Consider the following 27,861-nt stretch of genomic DNA (forward strand, 5'->3'; position numbering starts at 1 on the left):
ATCCTGAGGGCATGAAAGCTGCTATGTAAATACTTGTTTGTTCTTGTTCTGTTAATTAAGGCAAAATGTTTGCCATCTAAGCTGCATTAAGATATCCCCACTCCAGTTTATTGCAGTGCTGACGTGACTTGTCGTCTTTCAACCACTCTCCAGGCTAATATCTTAAAGCTGTCTTGTCTGTGAAGCAAAAGTTCAGAAATACCTTATTTTAAAGTTTGCTTCCCAAGCTGGGCAAACTGGAGAAATGGGAAGATCATACTCAAGTCTCTAGTTTTTTTGTTGCAATAATGTGGGTGACTGTGATTCTCTCAAACAGGATAACATCATTGATGACGTCAATCTGTAATACTGATGGACACTAATTTCATTCTGTCTAGAAGCCTAGAAGGACTCCAGATGTTTACCCGTAGCTATAATAACAGTAAATGGTTTATAGTTTCCTGACTTATCCTTTTCCCCCTTTGAGTGTAACATTTGTTGCCCTCTGGTCCTTTTGGCAATTTATGGTGAGCTTGTCAGTCTCCTACCAACCTCTTTTAGTGTTTAGGCATATATACTATCTGGGCTTGTGATCTTTCTACTTTTGTTCCATTAGCTTTTTTTTAAATGTCCTTTTAATTAATTATATCTCCAGTAATGGTTCTTCCACATCCTTTTTGGGTTTTACTTCCACCTTCTGTAAAAACGAAAAAACAAAGGCAAAAGAAATTACGGCTGTCTGCTATTCCCTCACTCTCAAGTACCACTTTATCTCTAAGTAGTGCTGTTCACCTTCCACCCCATCCCACCAAAGAAAAGTTCTGCCTTTTCTTTCCCCCCTCCTCATACTGATGACAAACTGATCTATCCCCTTCCACATGAGCACAAACTTGGGATTCTTTCTCTCCCTGCTAAGAACGCATCCCCCTCCCCCCGTTGAGCGCGCTCTCTCTCTCTCTCTCTCTCTATCTCTATCTCTATCTCTATCTCTATCTCTATCTCTCTCTCTCTATCTCTATCTCTATCTCTATCTCTATCTCTATCTCTCTCTCTCTCTCTCTATCTCTATCTCTATCTCTATCTCTATCTCTCTCTCTCTCTCTCTCTCTCTCTCTCTATCTATCTCTATCTCTATCTCTATCTCTCTATCTGTAGCAGGTTTCTTTCCCTAATGGATATTAGTGAACTATTTGGGTTTTTACGACAATCTGACAGCTTTATAGTCACTTTTACTGATAGCAAATTTTTATTTCCAGATTTTTTTGAACTGAATCCAAATTCTCAAACTGCCATGATGGGATTTGAACTTGCGTTCTCTGGATTGCTAGTCCTGTAACATAACCACTACACTACCGTACCTGTGTGAGGCAGATTTAAAAATAAGTTTTTAAAAAAATAAATAACTTGAGTACTTGAGGAGTGATGTCAAATTGAGGAAGGGAAGGTGCTATATGGAGTCCCTCAGGCCTAATGTTTAGACTGCTCTTTCTAATCTAAATAAATTACCTGAATAAGACAAGCAAATTTGCTGCCAATACAAAAATGAGACAGGAATAGAGATCAAATGCATAGAATGGTTATAGCACAGAAGGAGGCCATTCAGCCCATTGAGCCCATACCGACTCTTTGTAAGTGCAGTCCAGTTAGTCTCATTCCCCCGCTCTTTTCCCGTAGCCCTGAAAATTTTTTCCGTTCAAGTATTTATCCAGTTTCTTTTTGAAAGCCACGAGCGAATCCACCCTTTCAGGCAGCACATTCCAGATCATAACTACTCGTTGCGTAAAAAGGTTTTTCCCTCATGTCACCTTTGGTTCTTTTGCCAACCACCTTAAATCTGTATCCTCTGGTTCTCGACCCTGCCGCCAATGGGAACGGTTTTTCTTTATTTATTTTATCTAGACCCTTTATGATTTTGAACACTTCAATCAAATCTCCTCTTAACCTTCTCTGCTTTAAGGAGAACCCCTGCTTCTCCAGTCTATTCACGTAACTGGTTCTAGAGATGAGGAATTTCATTCTAGTAAATCTTTTCTAAGGCCTTGACATCCATCCTAAAGTGCAGCGCCCAGCATTGGACACAGTACTCCAGTTGTGGCCAAACCAGTGTTTCATAATGATTCTTCATAACTTCCTTGCTTTATACTATATGCCTCTATTTTTAAAGCCCAGGATCCCGTATGCTTTTTTAACTGCTTTCTCAACCTGTCCTGCCACCTTCAGATTTGTGGACATATACCCCCAGGTGTGTCTGTTCCTGCACCCCCTTCAGAATTGTACCATTTAGTTTATTATTGCCTCTTCTCGTTCTTCCTACCAAAATGTATCACTTCACACTTCTCTGCGTTAAATTTCATCTGCCACGTGTCCGCCCATTCCACCAGCCTGTGTCTGTCCTCTTGAAGTCTATTGCTCTCCTCCTCACTGTTTACTACACTTCCAAGTTTTGTGTCATCTGCAAATTTGGAAATTCCGCCCTGTACACAAGTCCAAGTCATTAATCGGTCAGAAATCACTCTCGAAATAATGGAGGAGCTCAACAGCGTTCTGTTTTTGGTGGCGAATTGAAGGAGCAAGTTCCCACGTTTGCACATGTGCAGTAAAACATGGAAATCGAAAACTTGCCCCAGTAGTTCGCCGGCGATATGACAGCTTCGAATTAAACGGCCATCACACGCTGCAATCAGAGAAATTGAAAAAGCGCCAACTTGCTTACCTGCCCAGCTATAAAGTAACTAATTATGCTGCCAAACAGGTAGGCATAAAAATACCAGGTCTTATCTAAAGTTTAACAGCGTGATTAGTCTTAATGACTGCTAAACAACGAAAAATTAACTTTTAAAAAATGTGTAGTCTCATATTACTCTTTATTTTAATCGTTTTTGGTCATTAAAAATTTTTTTTTGCTTTTCCCTTCTCTTTTTAATTCAATTATTTCTTTGGCTTTTTATAAATTTTTAAAAAAATTAATGAAGTCTGTTTGCCTGCTTGAGCAATGCAGCCTGAATCTGTGGGTGTGACTAATCTTCCTGACCGGCTTTGTAGGTATGTTGTCTCCTCACAGACTTTTCCAGTTGCGCGGCAACTCCCGCTGCACAGAGGTTGGGTTGATAGCGCACATTTTGTTTAAAATTCAAAATCAAGCAATTCGATGCCACAGAGCCCGCGTTAGGTATTCTCATTAATTAAATTCGCAGGAGCTGCAGTGAACTTTTGCCTCGCTGTTCTGCGTGATTTCTGGCCCATCATATATATCAAAAGAAGCAGTGGTCTTAGTACTGACCCTTGGGGAACACCACTGTATGCCTTCCTGCAGTCTGAGAAACAACTGTTTACCCTACTCTGTTCTTGTCACTTAGCCAATTTCCTATCCATGCTGCCACTGCCCCTTTTATTCCATGGGCTTCAATTGTGCTGATGCCTATTATGTGGCACTTTATCAGATGCCTTTTGAAAGTCCATATACATAACATTAACCACGTTGCCTTCATCAACCCTCTCTGTTACCTCATCAAAAAACTCAATCAAGTTAGTTAAACACGATTTGCCTTCAACAAATCCGTGCTGGCTTTCCTTTATTAATCCACACTTGTCCAAGCGACTATTAATTTTGTCCCGAATTATCGTTTCTAAAAGCTTCCCCACCACTGAGGTTAAACTGACTGGCCAGTAGTTGCCGGGTTTATCCTTGCACCCTTTTTTGAACAAGTGTGTAACATTTGCAATTCTCCAGTCCTCTGGCACCACCCTCATATCGAAGGAGGATTAGAAGATTATGGCCAGCACCTCTGCAGTTTTCGCTGTCACTTCCCTCAGCAGCCTAGGATGCATCCCATCCGGACCGGGTGACTTAACTACTTTAAGTACAGCTAGCCTTTCTAGTAACTCCTCTTATCAGTTTTTAGCCCATCCAGTATCTCAGCTACCTCCTTTTACTGTGGCTTTTGGCAGCAGCATCTTCTTCCTTGGTAAAGACAGATGCAAAGTATTCATTTAGTCCCTCAACCATGCCCTCTGCCTCTATGCGTAGATCTCCTTTTTGGTCCCTAATCGGACCTACTCCTCCCTCCTCCTACTACCCGTTTATTATTTATATGCCTATAGAAGACTTGGGATTCTCTTTTTTATGTTAACTGCCAGTCTATTCTCATAGTCTCTTATTTCCTTTTTCACTTCGCCTCTCTACTTTCTATATTCAACCTGGTTCTCACTTGTATTATGAACCTGACATCTGTCATACGCCCCCTTCTGCTTCATCTTACATCCCTTTCGTCGTCCAGGGTGCTCTGGTTTTGGCTGCCCTACCGTTCCCCTTCGTGGGAATGTACCTAGACTGTACCCAAACCATCTTTTTAAAGGCTTCCCGTTGTTCGATTACAGTTTTGCCTGCCAGTCTTTGATTCCAATTTACCTGGGCCAAATCCATTCTCAACCCACTGAAATTGGCCCTCCTCCAATTAACTCTAGATTGCTCCTTGTCCTTTTCCATAACTAATCTAAACCTTATGATAACTGTTCTCCAAATGTTCCCCCATTGACATTTGCTCCACTCAATCCACCTCATTCCCCAGAATCAGATCCAGCAATGCCTCCTTCCTCATTGGGCCGGAAACGTACTGGTCAAGAAAGTTCTCCTGAACACACTTCAAAAATTCCCCCCCCCCTTTTGCCCTTTACACTATTACTATCCCAGTCTATAATAGGATAGTTGAAGTCCCCCATTATCACTACTCTATAGTTCTTGCACCCCTCTGTACTTTCCCTGGAAATTTGCTCCTCTATATCCTTTCCACTAATTGGTCATCTATAGAATACACCCAGTAGTGCGATGGCACCTCTAGTGTTCCTTAACTCTAACCAAATAGATTCTGTCCTTGACCCCCTCAAGGACATCCTCTCTCTCCAGCACTGCAATATTCTCCTTAATCAATACTGCCATCCTCCCTCCTTTTGTTCCTTCCCTATCTTTCCTGAACACCTTGTATCCAGGTATATTTAGTGCCCAATCCTGCCCTCTTTGGAGCCAGGTCTCCGTTATCGCCACTACATCATATTCCCATGTGGCTATTTGTGCCATCAGCTCACCAACCTTATTTATCACGCTTTGTGCATTTACACACATGCACTCTAAACCTATCTTCGACCTTCTCGTATTCTCTTAGTCTGATCCCACTTAATACTCTATTTCTTACTCTAGTGCTATCTGTCTCTTCCAATCCTTTGTGCATCCGTTTCTCCTTTCTAATGCTACATCCTGGTGCCCATCCATTTGCCAAATTAGTTTAAACCCTCCCCCAGATGCAGCAAAATATTTACAAAAGGATTTAAACTGCTTATACGATTGGGCAGAAAATTTGCAAATTCAATTTGATAATTTTTTGTTTTGTGCCATAAGATGTACAATGAATGGAGTTAAATTCCATATTCGAAAGGAACCTAGGAGTAATCGACTTTTATAAACTAAGATTCTCTAATTTTCTGACATAACTCGTCTCCTTTATATCTTTGATTAATTGTGATGCTATTTAACATTTTACAATTCGGTGAAGTTCCTTGGGGAGGAAATATGTGGAGTGTTGTCTTTCTTTGAGGAGGAACTTCTGGGTACTGGTGAGATTCAATGTCGACTGACAAAGTAATTGAAAAAGCAAGTGGAATGCTATGGTTTTTAGCTTCTTAATAGTACAGTGCATTGGTCAGAACTTGCTTAAGAGTAGTACGTTCAATTTTGGTATCCACCCCACACAAAGATATAAAGAATCCAGAGTACATCATCAGGATTGATACCAAATGTAAAAGGGATGAGTTATGTAGGAAAATTAGACAAACTTGGGTTATAGAGTCTAGAACAAAGGTGGTTACGGTTGAGGAACTTAATTGAATATTATAAAAGTGTAAAATTATATAAATAGATGCAGATTATTAATTTAAAATAAACTGGGAAAGTAGTGCCAGATGGCATAAAAGGAAATGAGAAAGTAAATTTGAGCCCAATATCGGGAGGAATGTCTTTACTCAGTGGTAAGCATTTGGTGTACCCAGACAAAGTGGTGTAGAAAGAAACCGCTGGATTTGGAAGCTGGGATGGTTCATTTCAGAGTTTGGTAGTTGGCTGGTTTTTATGAAGTGAACATCCTAATTTACTTACATACCGACCTCATATTTGTAAACTGAATAAGGTGTTAACCAGCTAGTTCCACTATAGTTTTCATTGCTATATTTTTCATTTATAGTTGATAGAATAGAATCATTACAGCACAGAAAGAGGCCATTCAGCCCATTGAGCCTGTGCTGGCTCCTTGTAAGAGCAATCCAGCTAGTCCCATTCCCCAGCTCTTTCCCTGTACCCATGCAAATTTTTTCCCTTCAGACATTTATCCTGTTCCTTTTTGAAAGCCACGATTGAATCTGCATCCACCACCCTTTCAGGCAATGCATTCCAGATCATAACTACTCGCTGCGTTTAAAAAAAAGTTTTTCCTCATGTCGCTTTTGGTTCTTTTGCCAATCACGTTAAATCTGCGTCTTCTGGTTATCAACCCTTCAGCCAATGGGAACAGTGTCTCTTTATTTACTTTATCTAAACGTTTCATGATTTATGACTACTATCAGATCTCCTCTCAACCTTCTCTGCTCTAAGGAGAACAACCACAGTTTCTCCAGTCTATCCATGTAACTGAAGTCCCTCACCCCTGGAACCAGTCTAGTAAATCTTTTCTGCACCCTCTAAGGCCTTCACATCCTTTCTAAAGTGCGGTGCCCAGAATTGGACACAATACTCCAGTTGTGGCCGAACCAGTGTTTTATAAAGGTTCAACATAACTTCCTTGCTTTTGTACTCTATGCCTCTATTTATAAAGCCCAGGAGCCCATATGCTTTTTTTAACTGCTTTTTCAACCTGCCCTGTCGCCTTCAAAGATTTGTGCCCTGCACCCCCTTTTAGAATTGTACCATTTAGTTTATATTGCCTCCCCTCATTCTGCCTGCCAAAATGTATCATTTCACACTTCTCTGCGTTAAATTTCACCTGCCATTTGTCCGTCCATTCCACCAGCCTGTCTATCTCCTCTTGAAGTCTATCACTATCCTCCTCACTGTTTACTTCACTGCCAAGTTTTGTCATCTGCAAATTTTGAAATTGTGCCCTGTTCATCCAAGTCCAAGTCATTAATATATATCAAAAATAGCAGTGGTCCTAATATCGACCCCATGGGAACACCACTGTTCACCTTCCTCCAGTCTGTAAAACAACCGTTCACCACTACTGTGTGTCCTGTCACTTAGCCAATTTCGTATCCATGCTGCCATTGCCCCCTTCATTCCATGGGCTTCAATTTTGATTTTGCATCGGAAGCTCTAGTGTAGGTTGTGGCATTCTTCCTGGAGTCTGTATTGCTGTAATTAGTTTCAGTCCATTGCACAATTTGACAATGTGCGTTCAATCCAGATGTTTGTTGACTGGTGTGCTAGAGCAGTGTTGTCAAATAAAAATTGCTGACAAGCCACAAGCTTTGATGACACCATTTTAGCCACATGCACTAATTTTGGTGGGTAAATATATTTCTTGTGTATATTTACTTAAACATCTACCACCATTCAGTGCGAAGCTTTATCAGATGCGGCACATCTTAGTGCAGCTTCTAGGTTTTTGTGCAGTTGTGAATGGTACTTTGACTTCATCAGAGTGATTGTGCAGTTCAACTTTCTCAGCAATGAGACTCATCAGACCTGCTGTCCGTCCGGACCTGCTGAATAATGGTGAAATAGAGAACTTGCAATTTCTGGAAATGTTACAGAAATTGCAAGTTCTTTGATGAAAATTTCTTCCATTTTAAAAAAAAAACAATCTTTGTTTTGCTTTTGAAACATAATTTTTGATGCAAGAGTTTCAAAATATTTGTCTGCGATAGTTTCGGGGACAGGGGCACAGAAAGCCAAAGAAGTTAAGGATTTAACAAAACAAAAATAATAAAATAGAACCATGAGGACTTCAATTAGTGTAGTATGCATAATTATTAAACCGTTCCCGTGAAGCCCAACTCAGTGGGGTGCAGGGCGGCAGTTGCAAAATTTGTGACTTGAATAGTTTTGTAATTTTCTTCAGAGCTCATTTCTAGGGTCCAAATAGGCTGCAATGCTCAAGAGGTGGAGAGAGTAAATGAAGAAATTGAACACCTGTAACGTAGTAACTGAAGGACCTCTTCTAACAATTGCTGATTTCTGGGACCTGACTACCCTAAGACACAGATAGGTGTAGGCAAGATAATGCAAGCAAGATAGAATATTTTTACTTGGCTTCAGATAGGGTTACTAGAACCTGGAGGAGTTTTTGGTTAGATCTTTTTGGGGAACTTTTCGTCACCAAGCAGCTAAATGTGGATATTCAGTAATATGGACTGGCGTGTGTAAATGTTTACATAAAATATGTTGATAGCTTACAAGTTCTGAGAATCAAGTTGATTGGACTAAAATGTCAAATACTTTTTTAAAAAAAAAGTCAAAATTCTCAATATTTTTAAAGCAGCATTTCATCTGATCTTATTTTTGCTTTCAAGAGCACATTCAAAAACATTAGTCTTGCAAAAGCACAGAGATAGCAGTATTTTGATAGCTGACGAAGATGTAATTGTAAGGGCCTTCCTAATAGCTGAGGTTCCAGGAAAATTTCAAGTTCAGGCCCATGTTTTTGTTGAGTTAACTGGCCTCAGCCTGGTGGTGATAGTTAGTTTTCATTGGTCATGGTTGGAGGAGAATTAGCTAGGGCACCCAATCCAGTAGTCATCAGTAATCTTGCTTAGATTGAATGTGTAGAAGCTCCACATCCACCATGCAGGTTCACACAAAGCACTTGGATTATGTTCTGGAGGACAGTCACCACATGCACAGGGTTACTAAATTATGGTGACTTAAGTCAAATCTCTTTCATTATATAGGACTCTGATATTTCACTGGTGTTTTGGGGAACAAATTTTGTAATTCTGTCTCTTTTTCCATGAAAACCATTGATCAGTGACCTTGAATGAGTTGTTGGTTTCAATAAAGGAGCTGAGAGGAGGAAATTGGAGAGGGAAACCAATGAAGGGAAAAGCAGTTCTTTATAAATGTCAATTCTTATAGGCCCAGTTGGGCATACACAGCAAACCAGAAAAATAACATGTAGATTAGAATCCTAAATTTGCCCAATTGCTTGATTTCCTTACTCCGAAGGAATACTCATTGATTGCTATAAAACAGAGTAGTCTTTAAGCGTAGGAGGCACAGCACTGGTTTGTCTAAAAATTGGAGATTTTTTTTCTTCCCCATTTTCTGTACTCTCTCCTCGTCTGAAGGCATGTACTCCTTTTTGGTGCATAGTTCTACGACTGCTAGCAGCTCTCCAATACCCTGGTCAAATGGCCTGTATTTGTGTGGACACCACTGCCAACCCCAGTCCTGTCCTCGCCTCAAATCTGCACCTGCACTCCCAGGAGGTGCCACATAGATAACGTGCATGATCAGGAACCCTGTCTTTCACTTCTCCCCCTCCCCAATCCTAGCAGCATTAAGGCCAGTTGTAATGCCACTGTAGCAGCTCCAACTAAGATCAGCTACCTCGGCACTGATGGGATCAAATTTAGGACCTTTTTCATCTTGGTCTATATCCCTCAGCCACTTACTGGTCAAGCTCACTGAGCCATCTCAATGATAATGACAAAAACTATTCATTAATTGCCACGTACCATGATATAGATGGGAAATTGCTTTCCTCTTTCAAGAGACACTTTGGCTGAAACCTACTATGCTATTGGAATGTCTCCTTACCGTGGGCCATCTTAAGTTATTTTTTCCCCATTTCAACATCTTCCACAATGTTCATTGCACTGAGAATTGGACTTTGTAAGAAAGGTGTCATTGCACTGAGAATTGGACTTTGTAAGAAAGGCTCATCGGTGATTAGTTTGGTGAAGTTTCTTGTACCTCACCTGTTAGATAGTTTTGGATAAGTTTGCTGCCTGATAAATATCTCCTAATAACCCATAACTTTGAAGGATCTGAATTGTCACTAATGGGCAGTTTTAAGTCTTAAAAAAAAATGTGGCTCTGAACTAGATAGGAACATAGGAGTGGAAAAGACCACTACATTCCATCTGGCCGTTCCTAGTGCCTGGGGAGCTTGACTAGTTCTTTCAAAAATTTTACCACTTGTATCGCTCTGAAACCTTTCCCCAGATACGTAATCAACTCTGTGTCAGCAAGTTCAAATCAGCCCCACTGCCTCCATTGGCAGTGCAGTCCATATAGTCACCACTCTGTGTAAAGTAGTTTAAATTTAAACTGTCTTTTTACCCTGCCTTTTTTACATTCAAGGCAATACTCTCATCGAATCTCACAGTGTTAAACTTAACACTTATCTTCTCTATACCTCTTGGGATCTGGAATACTGCAGTAAGATCACCCTTGAGCCTTCTTCGCAGTGTAAACATTCCCAGCTTCTGCACTCCTTCCTCATAACTTGTGTACCTAATTCCAGCTATCAATTTAGTTAGCCTTTGTTGCACCCTCTTCAATGCCTGGATGTCTGTCTTGTAGCAGTGATGAGAATTGATCACAGTGCTCCAGGTGAGGTTGGACCAATGCTTTGTAGAAACTCAATCACTGTCTGACATTTGTGTTCTCCTCTCCTCTCTGTAAAGCCCAAGATCCTATTTGCTCCCTTTCCTGCTGCCGCACATTGCTGATGGCTTCAGCGATCTATCCACGGATGGCCCAAAATCTGTCTCCTGCCTTTTTGTTAGAATAATACCATTTAGCCTATATTGCCACTGATTATTATTCTATCCAAATCTTATGACTTTACATTTGTCCTCATTGAGTGGCTTTGAGGTGATTGGCAAAAGAACCAAAGGTGACATGAGGAAAAACTTACACAGCGAGTGGTTAGGATCTGGAATGCACTGCTAGAGAAGGTGGTGGAGGCAGATTCATTAAGTTTATGGTAGGGCCAAAGCAATAGTTTTAGTCTTGATGTTCAACTGAGAGACATTTTTACTCATCCATGACTTGATGGAAGTGGATGTGGGGTTGAGGGAAGTGGTGGAGAGAGAGAGAGCGCGACCTGGGTGTAATTGGCATTGATATAGAAGCTGGCCTCCTTCTTGAGGAAGTGGCCAAGGAGAGATCCTTGGAGGATTCCAAGGTGGGAAGAGAAGTTATTGCTGCAGATGAGCTAGCTGCATTTGGACGGGTAGGAATGGACCATGCAAGGGCAGTCCCATAAAGCTGGGCAGCAGAGGAGAAACGATAAAGGAGATGTTTTGGCTGACCATCCAAACAATTTGAAGGCAAATGATGTTGGCAGGTTGTTCCACAGGGCAGTCAGATTACATCAATATATCCAACTCTTATATTTTTATATAAAAGAGATTGAGAGAGATTAGGCAAGAGTCAAAACCTGATGGTTTGTTCTTTTAGTGAAGTAAGATTCTGATGATCTGCAAGCCACAGAGTACTCATGTTGTTCTAAAACCACTTTAAGCCTTGGGGCTGTTGGTCGCAAACCCAGATATCCTATTGAAGTACCACAGTTTTGTTCTCCATAACAGCGTGAGGGCAATCATTTCACTAAATCTTCTGCCCAGTCAGACAACAAGCATTCTGTCCACTAATTTATGGAGCTCTGACGGGAGGATATCTAGCCCAGTTTGTGAAGTTATTGCCATTAACAGTACAACTGGAGAGCTTATGGTTCAGGATTGGCATTGCTTTTTCAATGGATTGCTCTGTTGCTGCTGAACAGCTGGTCATTTGTGGGATTTCCTTGGTTGGTATGTTGCATGGAGCAATAAGGTCATTAGATGGCCAGAAAAGGCCTACTTTGTAACCTTTTAGGATAGGTTGGAACCTTTCTGATATTCTCAGCTTTATAAACTTAGCTGACACCTGGTGTATTTAGCCATGGCTCAGTGGTAGCACTCTCGCCTCTGAGTCAGAAGGTTGTGGGTTCAAGTCCTACTCCAGAGACTTGAGCACAAAACCTGGACTGATACTCCCAGTGCAGTACTTAGGAAGCACGGCACTTTCGGATGAGGCATTAAACTGAAGCTCCAACTGCCCCCTCAGGTGGTTGTAAAAGAAGAGCAGGGGAGTTCTCACTGGTGTCCTGTCCAATATTTATCCCATAACCAACATCACTTTTAAAAAAAAAACAGATTATCTGGTCATTATCACATTGCTGTTTGTAGGACCTTGCTGCGCACAAACATTACAACAGTGACTACACTTCAAAAGTACTTTGTTGGCTGTAAAGTGCGTTGGGACGTCCTGAGGTGGTGAAAGGTGCTATATAAATGCAAGTCTTTTCTTTTAAATGTTAATGATACTTGTATTGATTGGACCACTTTTATTTCTTAGTAGGCAGTTGTCAATAATTACTCTTGTCAAAACTGTCATGAGTAATGTAACAGTTTAAAATGACTCTCAGCGGCTTTTGGAGTTTTGTTTTAGTGGAACTTTTTAATAAAAAAAAGAAAGTGTGTGAAGGGGAATGAAGGGTAATGCAGCTTTAGAATGTTTTGGTGAAATTGGAATGAAACCTGTAACAAAGCTTACACTGAGGAAGTACAGCATAGCATTGCTCTGCACATGTGCTTCCTAATATTTATGGTAAAGCGTATGCATTGTTACAGTACCCTATTCTTTTCTTGTTCATTGCAGCAGCCAGAACATCATGTGGATCTATTTATGGACATCCCAGAATCTGTAGGTCCATTCCTATCACAGGATCATTTAAACCTTCCTGGAGAAAGCTGTTTTATCAGTAATACGGATTCGTATCAAACTACTGACGCTGTATCGAACATGTTGAGTGATAAGGATCCACTGCTGCCATCATCCAGTGCACCATTCAGATTGGAGCTGCAGGCAGAAGGTAGTGAGCAGTGCCAGATAAACACAACTACAGGTATTCTACACTTGTGTTGTATATTGAGGAAAGTATGGAATAACCCAACCTAACTAATTTGGCTAGTACCTAATCTGGCTATTAACTCATTTATTTTGTAGAATTGGTTCTGTTCCTATTACAGCAGGGCATGCATTCAGTTTCTTGACAATGAGCTGGTTTTATTTAAGAGATTCTTTACATTTCTCCTCCCTCTGCAAGTAGCCTGTGAACAAAAATCGCACAATGCACCAATGACCCTTTGTTCAAGTGATCTATGCATTGCAACTCCCAGAATTTAGCTTGAGGCTGCCTCCTCTTGAATGTAATAAATACCCCCTCATTTTGGAGCTGGGCACATACAATACCAGGATATTTCTTAAATGATTTACAGCAAATCTGGCCACCCACAGAGCATTCCAGAACTGAATAGCCCAGGCTTTCTGATTGGGGACATCTCTGGATTTCCACCTGCCCTAGAGATTGCCCACTGACTCTGGTCATATTTGTAGCCCTGGAATCTTTTATATGTAGGAGCTGGGCTACCTGGCCTTGGAGGAGCAGGCAGCTGCTGAAGTGCCTGTAGAAGAAAAAAATAGGGGCAAAAAATGTTTAATTCTGGTGCTGTGGCCTATGCGCAGCTGCACTCATCCTTCTTTTCTTGATGCCCAGGCCCCCTCTGCCAATCTTTCAATGCAGGGTGCTCTTCCCGAACAAGCAGCCTCTGTGTCCCATGTTTTAATTGGGCAAATGTGGAAAAGGGTGCAACTTAACACGAGTGTGTTCTGGCCTGACAGGTCCCGGCCCCAGAAAAAAGCAGGGACAGTTTTCCACCCCTACACACCCAAGATCTACTGAAAAAATCAGCAGGGACAGGAGCAGAAAGCCTGTGCCACTCTTACTAACCTACCCCCTTGACCCAAAATTCAGGAAGGGAAAAGGCCTGAGGGGTGACAGAATCAAGAGCCAAGGAACCATTATTTGAACTGTACCGTTAAATGAATTGACTTTTATTGCATTAAAAACATCAAAACAAGGTAAATCTGGAACTTTATCTGAAGTAACTTTGACAGGAAAATCTAAGTACCAACATTCAAGGAGTTTATTTATGCAACTACAGATTGTATACTCATTTATTTATGTAACTGGCATGTGATGGCACAGCCTTTTAAACCAGGGTTCACAAATCCTACAGGTTTACAAGGGGATCCCAGGAGATCCCTAAGGTCATCCGATTTTTGTCTCATCACATTTTCTAATTTGACTTATTAATGTATACTAATAAAATATCTATTCTGCAATGATCCATTTCCCTTTGGAAAATTTGACTTTAGAAAGTGGGGCTCAGGATCTCCAAGTGTGTTATAATATTTACAGTGATCTGCCGCACAGTAAATTTTGTTAACGATTGTGAGAACAACTTTCTTTATTTACCTGCAGTGGGCAAAAAAAAGACTTTTATTTTTCAGGAAGCAATCAGAAAAACACTTGAGTCTCTGAGCATATCTCTGACTTCTTTCAGCAGTCTTATCTATCCCTGTCAATCCCTCCACTCATCTTTAACAGAATACCCTCTAGCTCACCAGGAACAATATTGGGCCAGTTGTGTCTGCGTATAATATTTATAGGTATTCTCTTTAAGCACAAAACCTCGGCCTTTCTCGAGAAATTTTTTTTAAATAATGCATTTGGAATTTAAATGAAGATGGCAAGTGCTTGTTGTGGGTGACATGGACAGCAGCCTATCAGGAGGAAGCCAGTAATTGGAATTCATCTTCCAGCTAGGTTTAAATCACTTGGAAAAGCAAACTGAAACTAGTATGCAACTTCTCCAATGGAAGAATAGATATATTCTCTCAACAGCCTAGTTTTCTTTCTAAATGACAACAAAATAAACCACAGGTAGTGTTAAACAAAGATGTTAACCATGAGTTTAAAAATTGAGCCATTCATAATAGAAAATAGTTTTGTGAAATTTGCCTGAAATAAAGCTTTTAAAATGCATACTCCAATTTGTTTTGAAGTCTTTTGGAAAAGCAAAGAAACTGCCAAATTCTCAAGTTAAGGGAAGGCATCTTAGTGCTTCATCTAAACAGAAACCAACTAATACATGCTGGAAAATTCTGCAAACTGCATGTCACCTCTAGACTATTCCAACAGTCTCCTGGCTGATCTTCCACTCCATAAATTCAGCTCTGCTTCCTGTATTTTATCCCACACCAGCTCTTGGTCCCCAGCACTTCAAATTTAAAATCCCCATATTTATGTCCCTTGAAGCTCGAGGAACAGCACCTCATCTTTTGATTTGACACTTTTAAACCTTCTGGACTCAACATTGATTTCAGTTACTTCAGATCATAACCACTGCTCCCAGTTTTTTCGGACATTTGTTGTCATTTACAGCTCCTCCAGACCCTTTTTTGTTTCTTTACTTGTCCCATTACCACCCTCCTTGCCTTGCACCATCATCCCTTTTGTAATTTCATCACTCCTGCCCTCCACCCTATCAGAGACCTTCCCTTTTGTTCTCTGACATCAGTCGTCGAGAAAATGCTGGAATCCGTTATTAAGGAAGTGGTAACAGGGTACTTAAATCATATGAATAAGCAGAGTCAACATGGTTTTGTGAAAGGGAAATTGTGTTTGACAAATTTATTAGTGTTTTGCGGATGTAACTAGCAGGGTAGATAAAGCGGAATCAATGGCTGTATATATGGATTTGGATTTTCAAAAGGCATTTGATAAGGTGCCACATAAAAGGTTACACAAGATAAGGGCTCATGGGGTTGGGGATAATAGCATGGACAGAGGATTGGTTAATGGACAGAAAACAGAGAGTAGTGATAAATGGGTCATTTTCAGGTTGGCAGGCTATAACTAGTTGGGTGCTGCAAGGATCAGTGCTTGGGCCTCAGCTATTCAGAATCTATATTATTGCCTTAGATGAAGGGACCAAGTGTAATGTATCCAAGTTTGCTGACAATACAAAGCTAGGTAGGAAAGTAAGCTGTGAGGAGCACACAAGGAGTCTGCAAAGGGATATAGATAGGTTAAGTGAGTGGGCAAGAAGGTGGCAGATGGAGTGTATTGTGGGGAAATGAGAGGTTATTCACTTTGGTAGGAAGATTAGAAAAACAGAATATTTTTTAAATGGTGAGAAACTATTAAATGTTGGTGTCCAGAGAGACTTGGGTGTCCTCATACAAGAAACACAAAAAGATAGCATGCAGGTACAGCAAGCAATTAGGAAAGCAAGTGGCATGTTGGCCTTTATTGCAAGGGAGTTGGAGTACAAGAGTAAGGAAGTCTTACTTTAATTGTACAGGGCTTTGGTGAGACCTCACCTGGAATTCTGTGTACAGTTTTGGTCGTCTTATCTAAGGAAGGATATACTTGCCTTAGAGGCGGTGCAACAAAAGTTCACTAGATTAATTCCTGGGATGAGAGGGTTGTCCTAAGAGGAGAGATTGGGCAGAATGGGCCTATACTCTCTGGAGTTTAGAAGAATGAGAGGTGATCTCATTGACACTTTTAGTGCCGAGTGTGGCACCAAGGAGCCCTAGTAAAATTGAAGTCAATGGGAATCGGGGAAAACTCTCCAGTGGCTGGAGTCGTACCTAGTACAAAAGAAGATGGTAGTGATTGTTGGAGGCCAGTCATCTCAGCCCCAGGACGTTGCTGCAGGAGTTCCTCGGGGCAGTGTCCTAGGCCCAATCATCTTCAGCTGCTTCATCAATGACCAGCCCCCCATCATAAGGTCAGAAATGGGGATGTTCGCTGATGATTGCAGTGTGTTCAGTTTCATTCACAACCCCTCAGATAATGAAGCAGTCTGAGCCGGCATGCAGCAAGACCTGGACAACATCCAGGCTTGGGCTGATAAGTGGCAAGTAACATTTGCGCCAGGCAATGACCATCTCCAACAAGAGAGAGTCCACCTCCCCTTGACATTCAACGGCATTACCATCGCCGAATCCCCCACCATCAACATCCTGGGGGGTCACCATTGACCAGAAACTTAACTGGACCAGCCACATAAATACTGTGGCTACAAGAGCAGGTCAGAGGCTGGGTATTTTGTGGCCAGTGGCTCACCTCCTGACTCCCCAAAGCCTTTCCACCATCTACAAGGCACAAGTCAGGAGTGCGATGGAATACTCTCCACTTGCCTGAGTGAGTGCAGCTCCAACAACACTCAAGAAGCTCGACACCATCCAGGACAAAGCAGCCCGCTTGATTGGCACCCCATCCACCACCCTAAACATTCACTCCCTTCACCACCGACGCACTGTGGCTGCAGTGTGTACCATCCACAGGATGCACTGCAGCAACTTGCCAAGGCTTCTTCAACAGAACCTCCCAAACCCGCGACCTCTATCGCCTAGAAGGACGAGGGCAGCAAGCACATGGGAACAACACCACCTACATGTTCCCCTCCAAGTCACATACCATCCCGTCTTGGAAATATATCGCTGTTCCATCCTTGTCGCTGGGTCAAAATCCTGGAACTCCCTACCTAACAGCACTGTGGAAGTACCTTCACCACACGGACTGCAGCGGTTCAAGAAGGTGGCTCACCACCACCTTCTGAAGGGCAATTAGGGATGGGCAATAAATGCTGGCCTTGCCATCGACATCCACATCCCATGAACGAATAAAAAAAAAAGATTCTGAGGGGGCTTGACGTGGTAGATGCTGAGAGGTTGTTTCCCCTGGCTGGTGCCTAGAACTAGGGGGCATAGTCGCAGGATAAGGAATCGACCATTTAAGTCTGAGATGAGGAATTTCTTCACACGCACGATTCCGAATCTTTGGAATTCTTTACCTCTGAGGGCTGTGGATGCTGAGTTATTGAATATGTTCAAGGCTGAGATATAGATTTTTGGACTCCAGGGGAAATCAAGGGATATGGGGATTGGGCAGGAAAGTGGAGTTGAGGTTGAAGATCAGCCATGATTTTATTGAATGGTGGAGCAAGATTGAGGGCCCCTATGGCCTGCTCCTATTTCTTATGCTTTTATGTTTTCTCTTTTCCCCCCCCCCCCCCACCTTCCCTGGTTCTGAACTTGCTTAAAAACTGTTTAATCTTCAACATCTTCCAGATGTGTGGATAGGTCATCGGCCTGAAACGTTCACTCTGTTTCTTTGTCCATAGATGCTGCCTGACTTGCTGAGTATTTCCAGCATTTTCTGTTTTTGTTTAAGTACCTTCATGGACTCACCCCTCCTTATCTCTAACCTCCTCCAGCCCAGAACCCCCCCAACAACCCTAAACACAACGTTCCTCTTACTCTGGCTTCTTGCTCATCCTCGCCTCCCTTTGCTCCACATTTGATGGCCATCCCTTCAGCTGTTTCCATTATAAATACTTACAAAGGCAGTTTCAAAGTTAAGCGGTGACATAAAAAGATTGACTCAAATCGTAACACAGGAAGAGAGATTTGTAGGTAGAAATTGTGTACTCTGTAAAATGTGTTCACGTAGAATATACGTGTGTACTAAATGCATGATAGAAATGATAATTTATTTGGGGGAATCATTCCAAAATGACAGTTGTGGTAATGTTAGCTAAAGATTGTTAATTAGGTTATTGGAAAATTGTTCAGACTAGGTCGGGACATCAAATAGTTGAAGTTTTTCTTGTGATGTTTAATTTTGGCCTTTTTTAACCACAGGACTGTAGCTTATGCATATTTTAACCTTATTTAATGCGTGGCTGTTGATTCATAAGTATGTTTTGATGTTTGACAGTTTAGTGAAACCCTGAACCTCATGGATTATTTTCAGATGCAGAAATAGAAAAGCACTTGTCCGAAACCCTGGGTTGCCCAGTAAGATGTATTGAGATGATCAATTTTTAAAAGCAATTGCTAATCTATTTTCCGAAAATCCAAAGTGGAATCAGAATGGAGAGAAGGCACGGTTGAAAGTGTTTGAAGCAAATAACCAGACTCCAAATCAATTTTGTTAATTTTTGGTGTAATTTAAAATGTATCTATTTTTAGATGTGGCAGTGCTCACATGAAAAAATGGTTCACTTGTGAGTTAGCTGTTGCATAGATATCAGAGTTGGCAGCCAAAAGGAAAGGACTGGGTCATGTGGATGAGTAGCTGGATGCATTGATCCTGGTGTCATTGCAAGCGACTATAATTTGTACACCCAATTTTGAATCAATCATTTCTCAGTAGTCATGTTGAAGCATAGTATTTATGTAAATGTGTGACCATTGTTTATGTTCAAATTGATTTTAGCTGTTAGGGATTTTAGTTAATATAATCAAGAACAATTTCTGAAATATTACTAATTTCAGCCCTAAGGTTGGGTGATGTAGGAGATGTCAGCACTGCAATGGAAGAAGATGAACATGAAGGAGTGTCTGGTCTTCAGGAATCTTCACAGAATAGCAGCAACTCCGAGTCGAATCCGGTTCAATCCAACAGGAAGTCCCCCCGTCTCCACACTCCAGGTTAGTGGGTGTAGACACGAGAGCAGAATAGTTACAAGGACTGGACCAAGGCCTGCGCTTCTGACTGGTCTGGAATTTGGTTGAGAATGTATTATTTTGAAACCTATATATGTTACCAGAAATTGCTCACGTGGGAATTTAGCTCAACTCTAATACTGCATTTCTATTGTTCTATGTAGCAAGGTCCTGGAATAATCCTTATTGCTCTTTTTGAATCCTGTCCAATACATCAATGCCCTTTCGAAGGTACAATGCCTAAGCTTGAACACAATAGTCCACATGTGGCCTCACCAATGATCTATTCAGTGTTTGAAAAATTTGTTTCGACTAGTTCATCATTAGCCTTAGGTTTCACACTGGCTGGATATTTTTGAGTAATTGGTTCGAAGTCCCTTTCTTTTTCCACCGTTGCAAACGGATAAACATTTTTTGTCATCTGGGCGATGCTGCCAAGGCCGGAATTATTGTCCACCCTAGTTACTCTGAGAAGGTGGTGATGGGTCTTATTGAACTGGTGCAGTCCTTGTAATGGCACTTCCACAGTAGTGTTTGTTAGAGAATTCCAGGATTTTGATCCAGCAATGTGATGGAGTGGCATTATATATCCACGTCAGGATGATATATGAGCTTGCAGGGGAACTTGCAGCAATTACACCTTCTAGTCTTAACTGAGGGTTTGCATGTTAGATTTATAACTGGCGATCCCTTTATAACCTATATCTATCTCTGTTGGTAATTCTTCTGAGGCACTGCCTGTGATGAGTTAGAGAGTGCTCTGTTTTATAAGGTTGGGCATTATACTATCTAAAATAGAATGTAGTTGTACTTCCCCTTAAGGCAAGAAGGTGTAATTGCTCCACTTGCAATGAATGCTGTGTTCTTACAAGTCAATTTGCAAAAGAGGTCCTGAGTTTCTGTATCAGGTTAATGAACAAGTTGGAGATTGTATGTAAGAGAGTACAGTAGGTGAGATAAAAAGTTTAAATGATCCTAACTGTAAGAATCATTGTGTTGAAATGTTTGAAGTTTCCTGCATTACTCCTAAGCACACTGAGTCAACTGAGCTTTTATATTTCTTGTCTTGCCCTTGCTTTCTATGCCTTCCCCCTCTGCCTTTCTTTACTCCCGCATCTTGTGTGCGTTCTCCCCTTGTCCTCCCAATCCCCACTGTAACCTCCTGTAAGTACCCCTCTTTGCTGTCAACTGCATCACCCCCTCATTGTTCTCCTCCCATCGCTTCCTTGTTGCTCTCCCTCTTGATCCGTCTTCCAAATTTGTCTACCTGATGTTTTAAATGAAATGCTGTTTTAAAATTTAAAGCTGAAGCAGTGTGGTAGCACAGAGGTTTTGTTAATAAATAAAAGTAGTGGCTATTTGCTTCAATTGTCTTCCCATAAAATTTATATCTTAAATGAAAAGTGTGGCAATTTAATGGAGTGGGATGGCTTTCAAATTTATTAAATATAAAAGCAAGGGCCATTTGATAGTAATGGAGTCAGCAGTTTAGTCAAATGGGGTTTGAACATGTTTATAAATTAAATCAATGGGAAGGCTTTGTAATAAAATGAGTTGCCCAGAGTGCATTAATTAAATAAGGAAATAAGTTTTGACCAAAATTTGTTAAATAGCACTTTTCCAGAATTTTATTATTTGATAACAAGGGGGGAGCCCAAATGTGTTATTTAAATAACAGCCATAAATTTAATAGGACTGGCTCTAAATTTATAAACAAAATAATATGAGTGGACATTTAATGGAAAGTAGACTGTGAATAAGCTTTAAACTATGAAGATTAATTACGGTGGAAATTAATTTGGAAGTGGGGAGGTGAGAGACTGCACAAAAGGTAGAGTGGAGGAGCAGAGCAGTGGTCCCGAGGGCCTGACTTCCAGCAACAGTGGGTCCTGTCGGTGGCTGGCTGAGTACAATAGTGTAGACGTGGAAGCAAAGGCATGAGGCCCAAAAAAAGATTTGGTTGGGGGGGGGGGTGGTGCTGGTGCAGGCGTCGTCGTACAACGTGAAAGCAAGTTAAATGGAGACTGTTGCGGAGTGTGAATGTATCGGTGTCACCAGTGGTGGAAACCGGCAACTACAGCAATGACGATTTGAGAGGGTTTTTGCATTGTATGAATGTTAACATAGGGATTCCCAGTGTAAAAGTTTACTTTGAGATTTCCATTAGAAATGTTGACAAAAAGGATTACTCAAAAATCCTGACAACAGAAGTAGGGTTTGTGGATGAAAAGTGCATGCCGCATCCAAGACTTTTAATAAAATAGATTGCTAATGGTGTTCACAATGTGTAGGCAAATACATGATACAGAATGTTACGTGCAATGTATTATTAAGACCACTTATTAAGAGTGACAAAGCCAAATTCCATTTTTATTACTTGGTGTTTTGGAATTTGTGCTAGTGTTTTAGGGCTCAAATTCCATAACTCTGTTCTGTAAAGTGTAACTGGCCTTAATTAATACATGTTCCTTACCTACTATGCATTTAATTTATATCTTTATTTAAAGTCTGGGCTACAAAAATGATGGTAGGCAACAACTTGCATTTCCATAGCAACTTTAACAAGAAATTTCCTTAGCTGTTTCACAAATGGGCTTAAGGAAAACAGACTTTGAACTAAAGGGTGAGGTTAGGAGGGGTGACTAAGAGCTTGGTCAAAGAGTGGGGCTTGCAAAGAGAGGGAGGTTTAAGGAGGAGGTTCCAATGAGCATAGGAACAGGAGGAAGCCATTCAGCTCGAGCGCGTTCTGCTATTCAACTCCATTTTTAACCTGTTTTTGAACCATGGGGGGGATGGTAATGCACAAAAGGCTCAAGTCTGAGGAATGGAATATTCAGGACGGGTTATGGGGCTGAGGGAGATTACAGACAGAGTAGGGCATGTTTGTGCAGAGACTTCCAGAAGAGCACAAGGTTTTTTTGAATTTTGTGCAGTAGGGAATGGAAAGCTATTGTAGGTCAGGGAAGATGGGAGTGATGGACGAGCGGGACAGTTATATGTAGCAGAATTTTGGATAACTTGGAGTTTGAGAGTGAAGCATGGGATAGCATTGGGAATAGTTGAGTGGAGGTGATAAAGACGTATACGGGTTTCAACTGAAAAGGGGCTGAACTAGACATTGTTAGAGGCGGGAGATAGTGATGGATAGGCTGTGAGGCTTAAAGCTCAGCTTGGGGTTGAATGGCATGCCAAGATTATGAACAAATCGGTTCAGCTTGAGAAAGTGGCCTAGGAAGGGGACTGAATCAGTGGCAAGGGAGCGGAGTTAATGGGGTTGTTAACGATGAAACTTTCATGGAGTTAACTAGAAATTAGTTAGCTGGATTGAAAGCTGGCTTGGTTTGGTGATTTTTGAAAAAGTGATGATTAATGAGAAAGCTCTGGTTGGGGGCAGCGGCTAATAGAGTTGGTGTTCAGGATCTCCAGAAATGACACAAAATTCATTTCTTGTAATTCTAAGATATGATGCTACTAAGTTGTCTAGCCAGTTCGTCAGTGATTGAATTCAAAAAGATCCTTACCAAGTGAGTAGATGGGCCAAGAAAATGCCAATTTAATGAATAAAAGATTGAATTGCTCATGTAAGTCAAATTACATGCCTTGTAATTATGTATGTAAATTAAAGATGTATATTTTAATGCATCAAAAAGATTGCATATCATATGCTCTGTGATGCTTATGTGTCATTCAGTTAATCATATGTTCAAAAAAATAATTGTGCTACAAACTACGTGTACTCGATTTGTTAAGTTGCTTCCACTTCCACCAAATTTCATTCAGCTGATTGGCTGAAATATTAAATGTTGACATGATCTGTGCTTTAATCACTAGCTCCAGTACTGTATTCTCCAGCCTCTCAACCTTCCGTGTGTTGGGGGAAAAAAGTTTGTACTGCCGTCTGTCCAAAATCTTTTGCATTTAATCTCATCTGTATCCCCTCATTCTACATCCCTTAACTGCTAGAAACAGTTTGTTCCTGCCTACCCTGTCCTATCTCTTCATAATTTTAAACACCTTTACCAAATCACCCAGTAATCTTTGTTCTAAGGAAAACAGCCCTAATTTTTCAAGTTTGTCTTCATATTTGTATTTAATGGCAACATCCTAGTGCATTGTACTGAACCCTCTCTATTGTCTCAACATTCTTCCTATAGTGTGGAGCCCAAAACTATGCTCTTACTAAGGTTTTATATAGTTTCACCATGAAGAAAATATTCCATTATCTTTTTTATGGTCGTATCCACTTGAGATGCTATTTTTAGTGTCTTGTGAACCTGAATCCTTCTAGTCTTCCACATCACCCAGTCTTTCCCCATTCAAAGCATAACTTTTTAAAAAAAACTATAATGTACCACCATACACTGACATTAAATTCCATCAGGTTTTTTTTTACCCATTCCACCATCTTATCAATATTTCCTTGTGGCCTCCTTTGGCCCTCAGACTGACTTGTGTTTTAATATAGTTTGCAAATAATTAATATAGTTTGCAAATTTAGACGCCCTTTCCCTCCAGCCATATATACAACTCATTGATGTACATAGTGAACAGAAGTGGACCCAGAGCAGAATCTTGTTGGACACTGCTACCCACATCCAACCACTCTGAGAAACTGCCCTTAACCCTTACTCTTTCCTCTCTCCTAATCAGTTTTTAATCCAATTTCTACCCTCCTCCCAATTCCATATTCTTTAATCTTCTCCGGTGATCTGCTATGTGGTACCTTGTCAAAGGCTTTCTCACAGTCCATTTATACCACATCCACCAGATCTTGTCACTTCCTCAAATAACTCTGATCAGATTTGTGGAGCACAGTCTTCCTTTCTGAAATTTGTGTTTGCTGCTTGTAATTATTTTCTCCATTTAGATATTTAGGAATGGCATCTTTAATTAAAGATTCCAAAATTTTCCCTACTATAGATGTTAAACTGTAATTATCTGAGTTAACTCTGTTTCCCTTTTTGAAAATAGATATGACATTCACCATTCTCCAGTCCTTCTCTACTTGCTCTTTCTGATTTCCTTCGTTTTCCCTGCTCACTTCCATTGTAATTTAAATGATCCTCACTTCCCTGTTTATCTATTCGCTGGTACATTAGCTCCCTTCCTGTTCAGATGTAGCCCATTCTCGCAGAATAGTTCCCCGCTTCCCCAAAACTGGTGCCAATGCCCATAAAATAGAAACCCTGTTTGTGACAGCACCCCGTTAGCCATGTGTTGAGCTTTCTAATCTTCTATTATTCCCTATTCTAGCTCATGGCTGGACAGTAATCCAAAGATAATCAACCTTGAAGTCCTACTTCTAAATGTTATCTAAACCCCTTTTGCAGGACTTTCCTATACTGTTAATTCCCACATAGGCCATGATGACTGGATGCACTCCCTCCTTTATCTTTTCCCATTTTTCCAAACTGTCCCTTACCCTGGCACGTGGGAAACAAACAAAGCATCCGGAACACTCACCTGGACTGGAAAAATTATCTTTCCACCCCTCTAATTATCAAATCTCCTAATACTGTTGCATTCCTAATCAAATTGCTAATTCTTGACCCATTCTCCATTCAAAGCTTATGGAAAGAGTAATTTTCTCTGGACATTCCTGCTTTAGCTCGCCCCTCTTTGACTTCCCTGATGTAGCCACCACTCCTTACTCTACCACTTCTACCTCTCACTCTCAGCAAAGTGACTACCCATGGAAGCTATTGGTCCAAAACCCTTCCTCCCTGATGTGTCAGATTGTCTCCAACTCAAATTCTGAGATCTTGAGTTTGAGTAATTTCAGTTGGAGATACTTAGTGTGTGGTTATGTTAATGGACTAGTAATACAGAGGCTGGACTGGGATCCATAAAAGTAACCATGAAGCTGTCGGATTGTCGGAAAAAAAAACCTTTACTGATTCACTAATGTCCTTTAGGGAAGGAAATCTGCCGTCCTTACTTGGTCTAGCCTATATCTGACTCAAGTTCCACACCAACGTGGTTGACTCTTAACTGCTGTTTGAAATGGCCTAGCAAGCCACTCATTCATCCAGGCAACTAGGGATGGGCAATAAATGCCAGCCTTACCAGCGATGCTCACAGTCTAGAATGAATTTTTAAAAAACTTCCCCCAGGTGTGTTTATCCATGTCTTCCACTCAACTCCTGCATCCTTCAGGAACCGCACATCACTGTCACTTCCTGCTGTTCCATTCTTAGTGTAAATGTTGGATAGGTTAGAATTAGATTTTAAGTTTATATTCTTTGTCTGAGAGGCTGGGGAGAGTGTGTGTGTGAGGAAAGTGTGGATGGGAAGCGTGCTTGTGGGGCGGGGGGGGGGGGGGTGTGTGATGTGGATGTTTGTGTGTGAATTTGAGAGGGGTGCAACGTATGAGATTAGGAATACGAAAGTATGTAAGGGGGTGAGTGTCATGCAAAAGGGAAGGGAAAATATGAGAGAGGATGTATATGAGGGGGTATTTGTGAGAAATGGAGATGGTCATGTATGTAAAACAGGGAGACGTATGTGTGAATGGGGGAGAGTGGGAAAAGAAGGGCACATGAGAGAGGGAGGAGAGGGAATGTGTGTCAGGTACACATGTGAAAATAAAATAAAGTATGAGATAAATGCACATGAGAAAAGTGAGGTGTCAGAAAAAAAGCCTAAATATTTTTTTAAAAAAGGAATTGGGCTTATTCAGTCACTGTAAACCAGTAGCATTTCCCATCAGTTGTAACCTTTTTTTTCATTTCCGTTAATTCTGTCCTCTGAGGTATGGTACCAGAGACATAGGTCACCCTTGTCCAAGTGGCCATTACTCAAGTGTGAACCCAGTTCTTTTGTTTCACGCTACACGTTTCCATAAGTGTCACTGGATAGCAATTGGGACCAGGAATCCCGACTTTTTTTTCCTCTTCTCTAACCCAGCAAAACTAAGATGTGATGTTTGTCTGTTTTAGTTTAAAAACAAAATGACAGCTTACTTGTTCAGAGGTGCATTTAACTCAGCTTGGTCCAGCAGTACTATATGTTGCTGAGTTTCCAGTTATGCTGCCAAACACCATTCTATTTTTGGCGTTTAATGAAGAACTGTTTTAATAGGCTTCAGCTTCACACCAAAATGTTCTATATCCATTTTGTTGTATTGTTTTCTGGAGAAATGTAAAAGACCCAATAATGTTTCTAATTAGAACCATAAAGATTTATAACTATTCAGTCCATTGTGTGTGTGCCAGCTCTTTGCTTTGGAATCCTAAATTAATCCCATTGCTCCAGTCTCTCTAGCCATGTCTTTCTCAGCTTCAGATATTCATCCAGTTTCCCCTTAAGCAATGGTCTCTGCATTTCATGCTCCCATTAGCCTGAGTAAAGAAGTTTCTCCTAACCTCTTCTCACTTTCTTAATGACAATTTTAAATTCATGGCCCCTTTTCACTGACTTCTCAACCAGAGGAAACGGTCCTTTATTAAAATATTTCATGATTTTTAAAAACCTCTCTTACATGTCCTCTTATCCTTCTCTGCTTCAGTGGAAATAGTCCCATATCTCACATCTGTCCTTATATCTATAGTTTCCAGCCCAATGCATTATCCTGGTAAATCTATGATAAATTGGAATGGACACACTTACACATTCTGTGGAAGTGGCAGATTTGTTATTACCCAATCACAAGCCCCTTACAACCCATTTAATTTATTGAGTAAAAATTCTGCAAAATACTCGCTATCTAACCTTTTTTGGAAAAATACACACAGAAGAGGTACTAGAAAGGTTGGCTGTACTTAAAATAGATAAGTAACCTGGTCTGGATGGGATGCACCCTAGGAAGCTGAGGGAAGTAAGGGGGAAAATTGCAGAGGTACTGGCCATAATCTTCCATACATCCTTAAATACGGGAGTGGTGGCAGAGGACTGGAGAATTGCAAATGTTACACCCTTGTTCAAAAAAGGGTGTAAAGATAATCCCAGCAACTATGAGCCAGCCAGTTTAACCTCGGTGGTGGGGAAACTTTTGGAAACGATAATCCGGAACAGAATTAACAGTCACTTGGAAGAGTGTGGATTGATTAGGGAAAGCCAGCACAAATTTGTTAAAGGCAAATTGTGTTTAACTAACCTGATGAGAGTTTTTTGATGAGGTAACAGAGGGTAGATGAGGGCTATGCAGTTGATGTGGTGTGTATGGATTTTCAAAAAGCATTTGATAAAGTGCCACATGATATGCGTGCTATTAAGATTGAGGCCCATGGAATGAAGGGGACAATAGCAACATGGATACAGAATTGGCTAAATTATAGGAAACAAAGTAGTGGTGAACGGTTTTTCGGACCGAAGGGAGGTGTGCAGTGGTGTTCCCCAGGGGTCGGTGCTGGGACCACTGCTTTTCTTGATATATATTAATGACAGGGCACAATTTCAAAATTTGCAGATGACACAAAACTTGGAAGTGTAGTGAACAGTGAGGAGGATAGTGATAAACTTCAAGACAATATAGACTCTGGTTG

The 27,861-nt window shown here is 40.9% G+C and overlaps 1 protein-coding gene across 2 annotated transcripts in view; it reads left to right on the forward strand.

The window, feature by feature from the left end:
* LOC137335092 (death-inducer obliterator 1-like) overlaps window positions 1-27,861 on the forward strand; it is a 132,245-nt gene that overhangs the window by 20,348 nt on the left and 84,036 nt on the right. Inside the window, exons 2-3 of one of the 2 annotated variants that reach the window (XM_068000200.1) lie at window positions 12,671-12,917; window positions 19,208-19,363. In XM_068000200.1, the coding sequence (XP_067856301.1) occupies window positions 12,698-12,917; window positions 19,208-19,363 (376 nt within the window). In that variant the 5' untranslated portion in view covers window positions 12,671-12,697. The remainder of the gene's footprint in view (window positions 1-12,670; window positions 12,918-19,207; window positions 19,364-27,861) is intronic. The other variant, XM_068000201.1, reaches the window with a different exon arrangement.

The sequence above is a fragment of the Heptranchias perlo genome, chromosome 19, assembly GCF_035084215.1.
Source record: "Heptranchias perlo isolate sHepPer1 chromosome 19, sHepPer1.hap1, whole genome shotgun sequence".
Lineage (NCBI taxonomy): Eukaryota > Metazoa > Chordata > Chondrichthyes > Hexanchiformes > Hexanchidae > Heptranchias > Heptranchias perlo.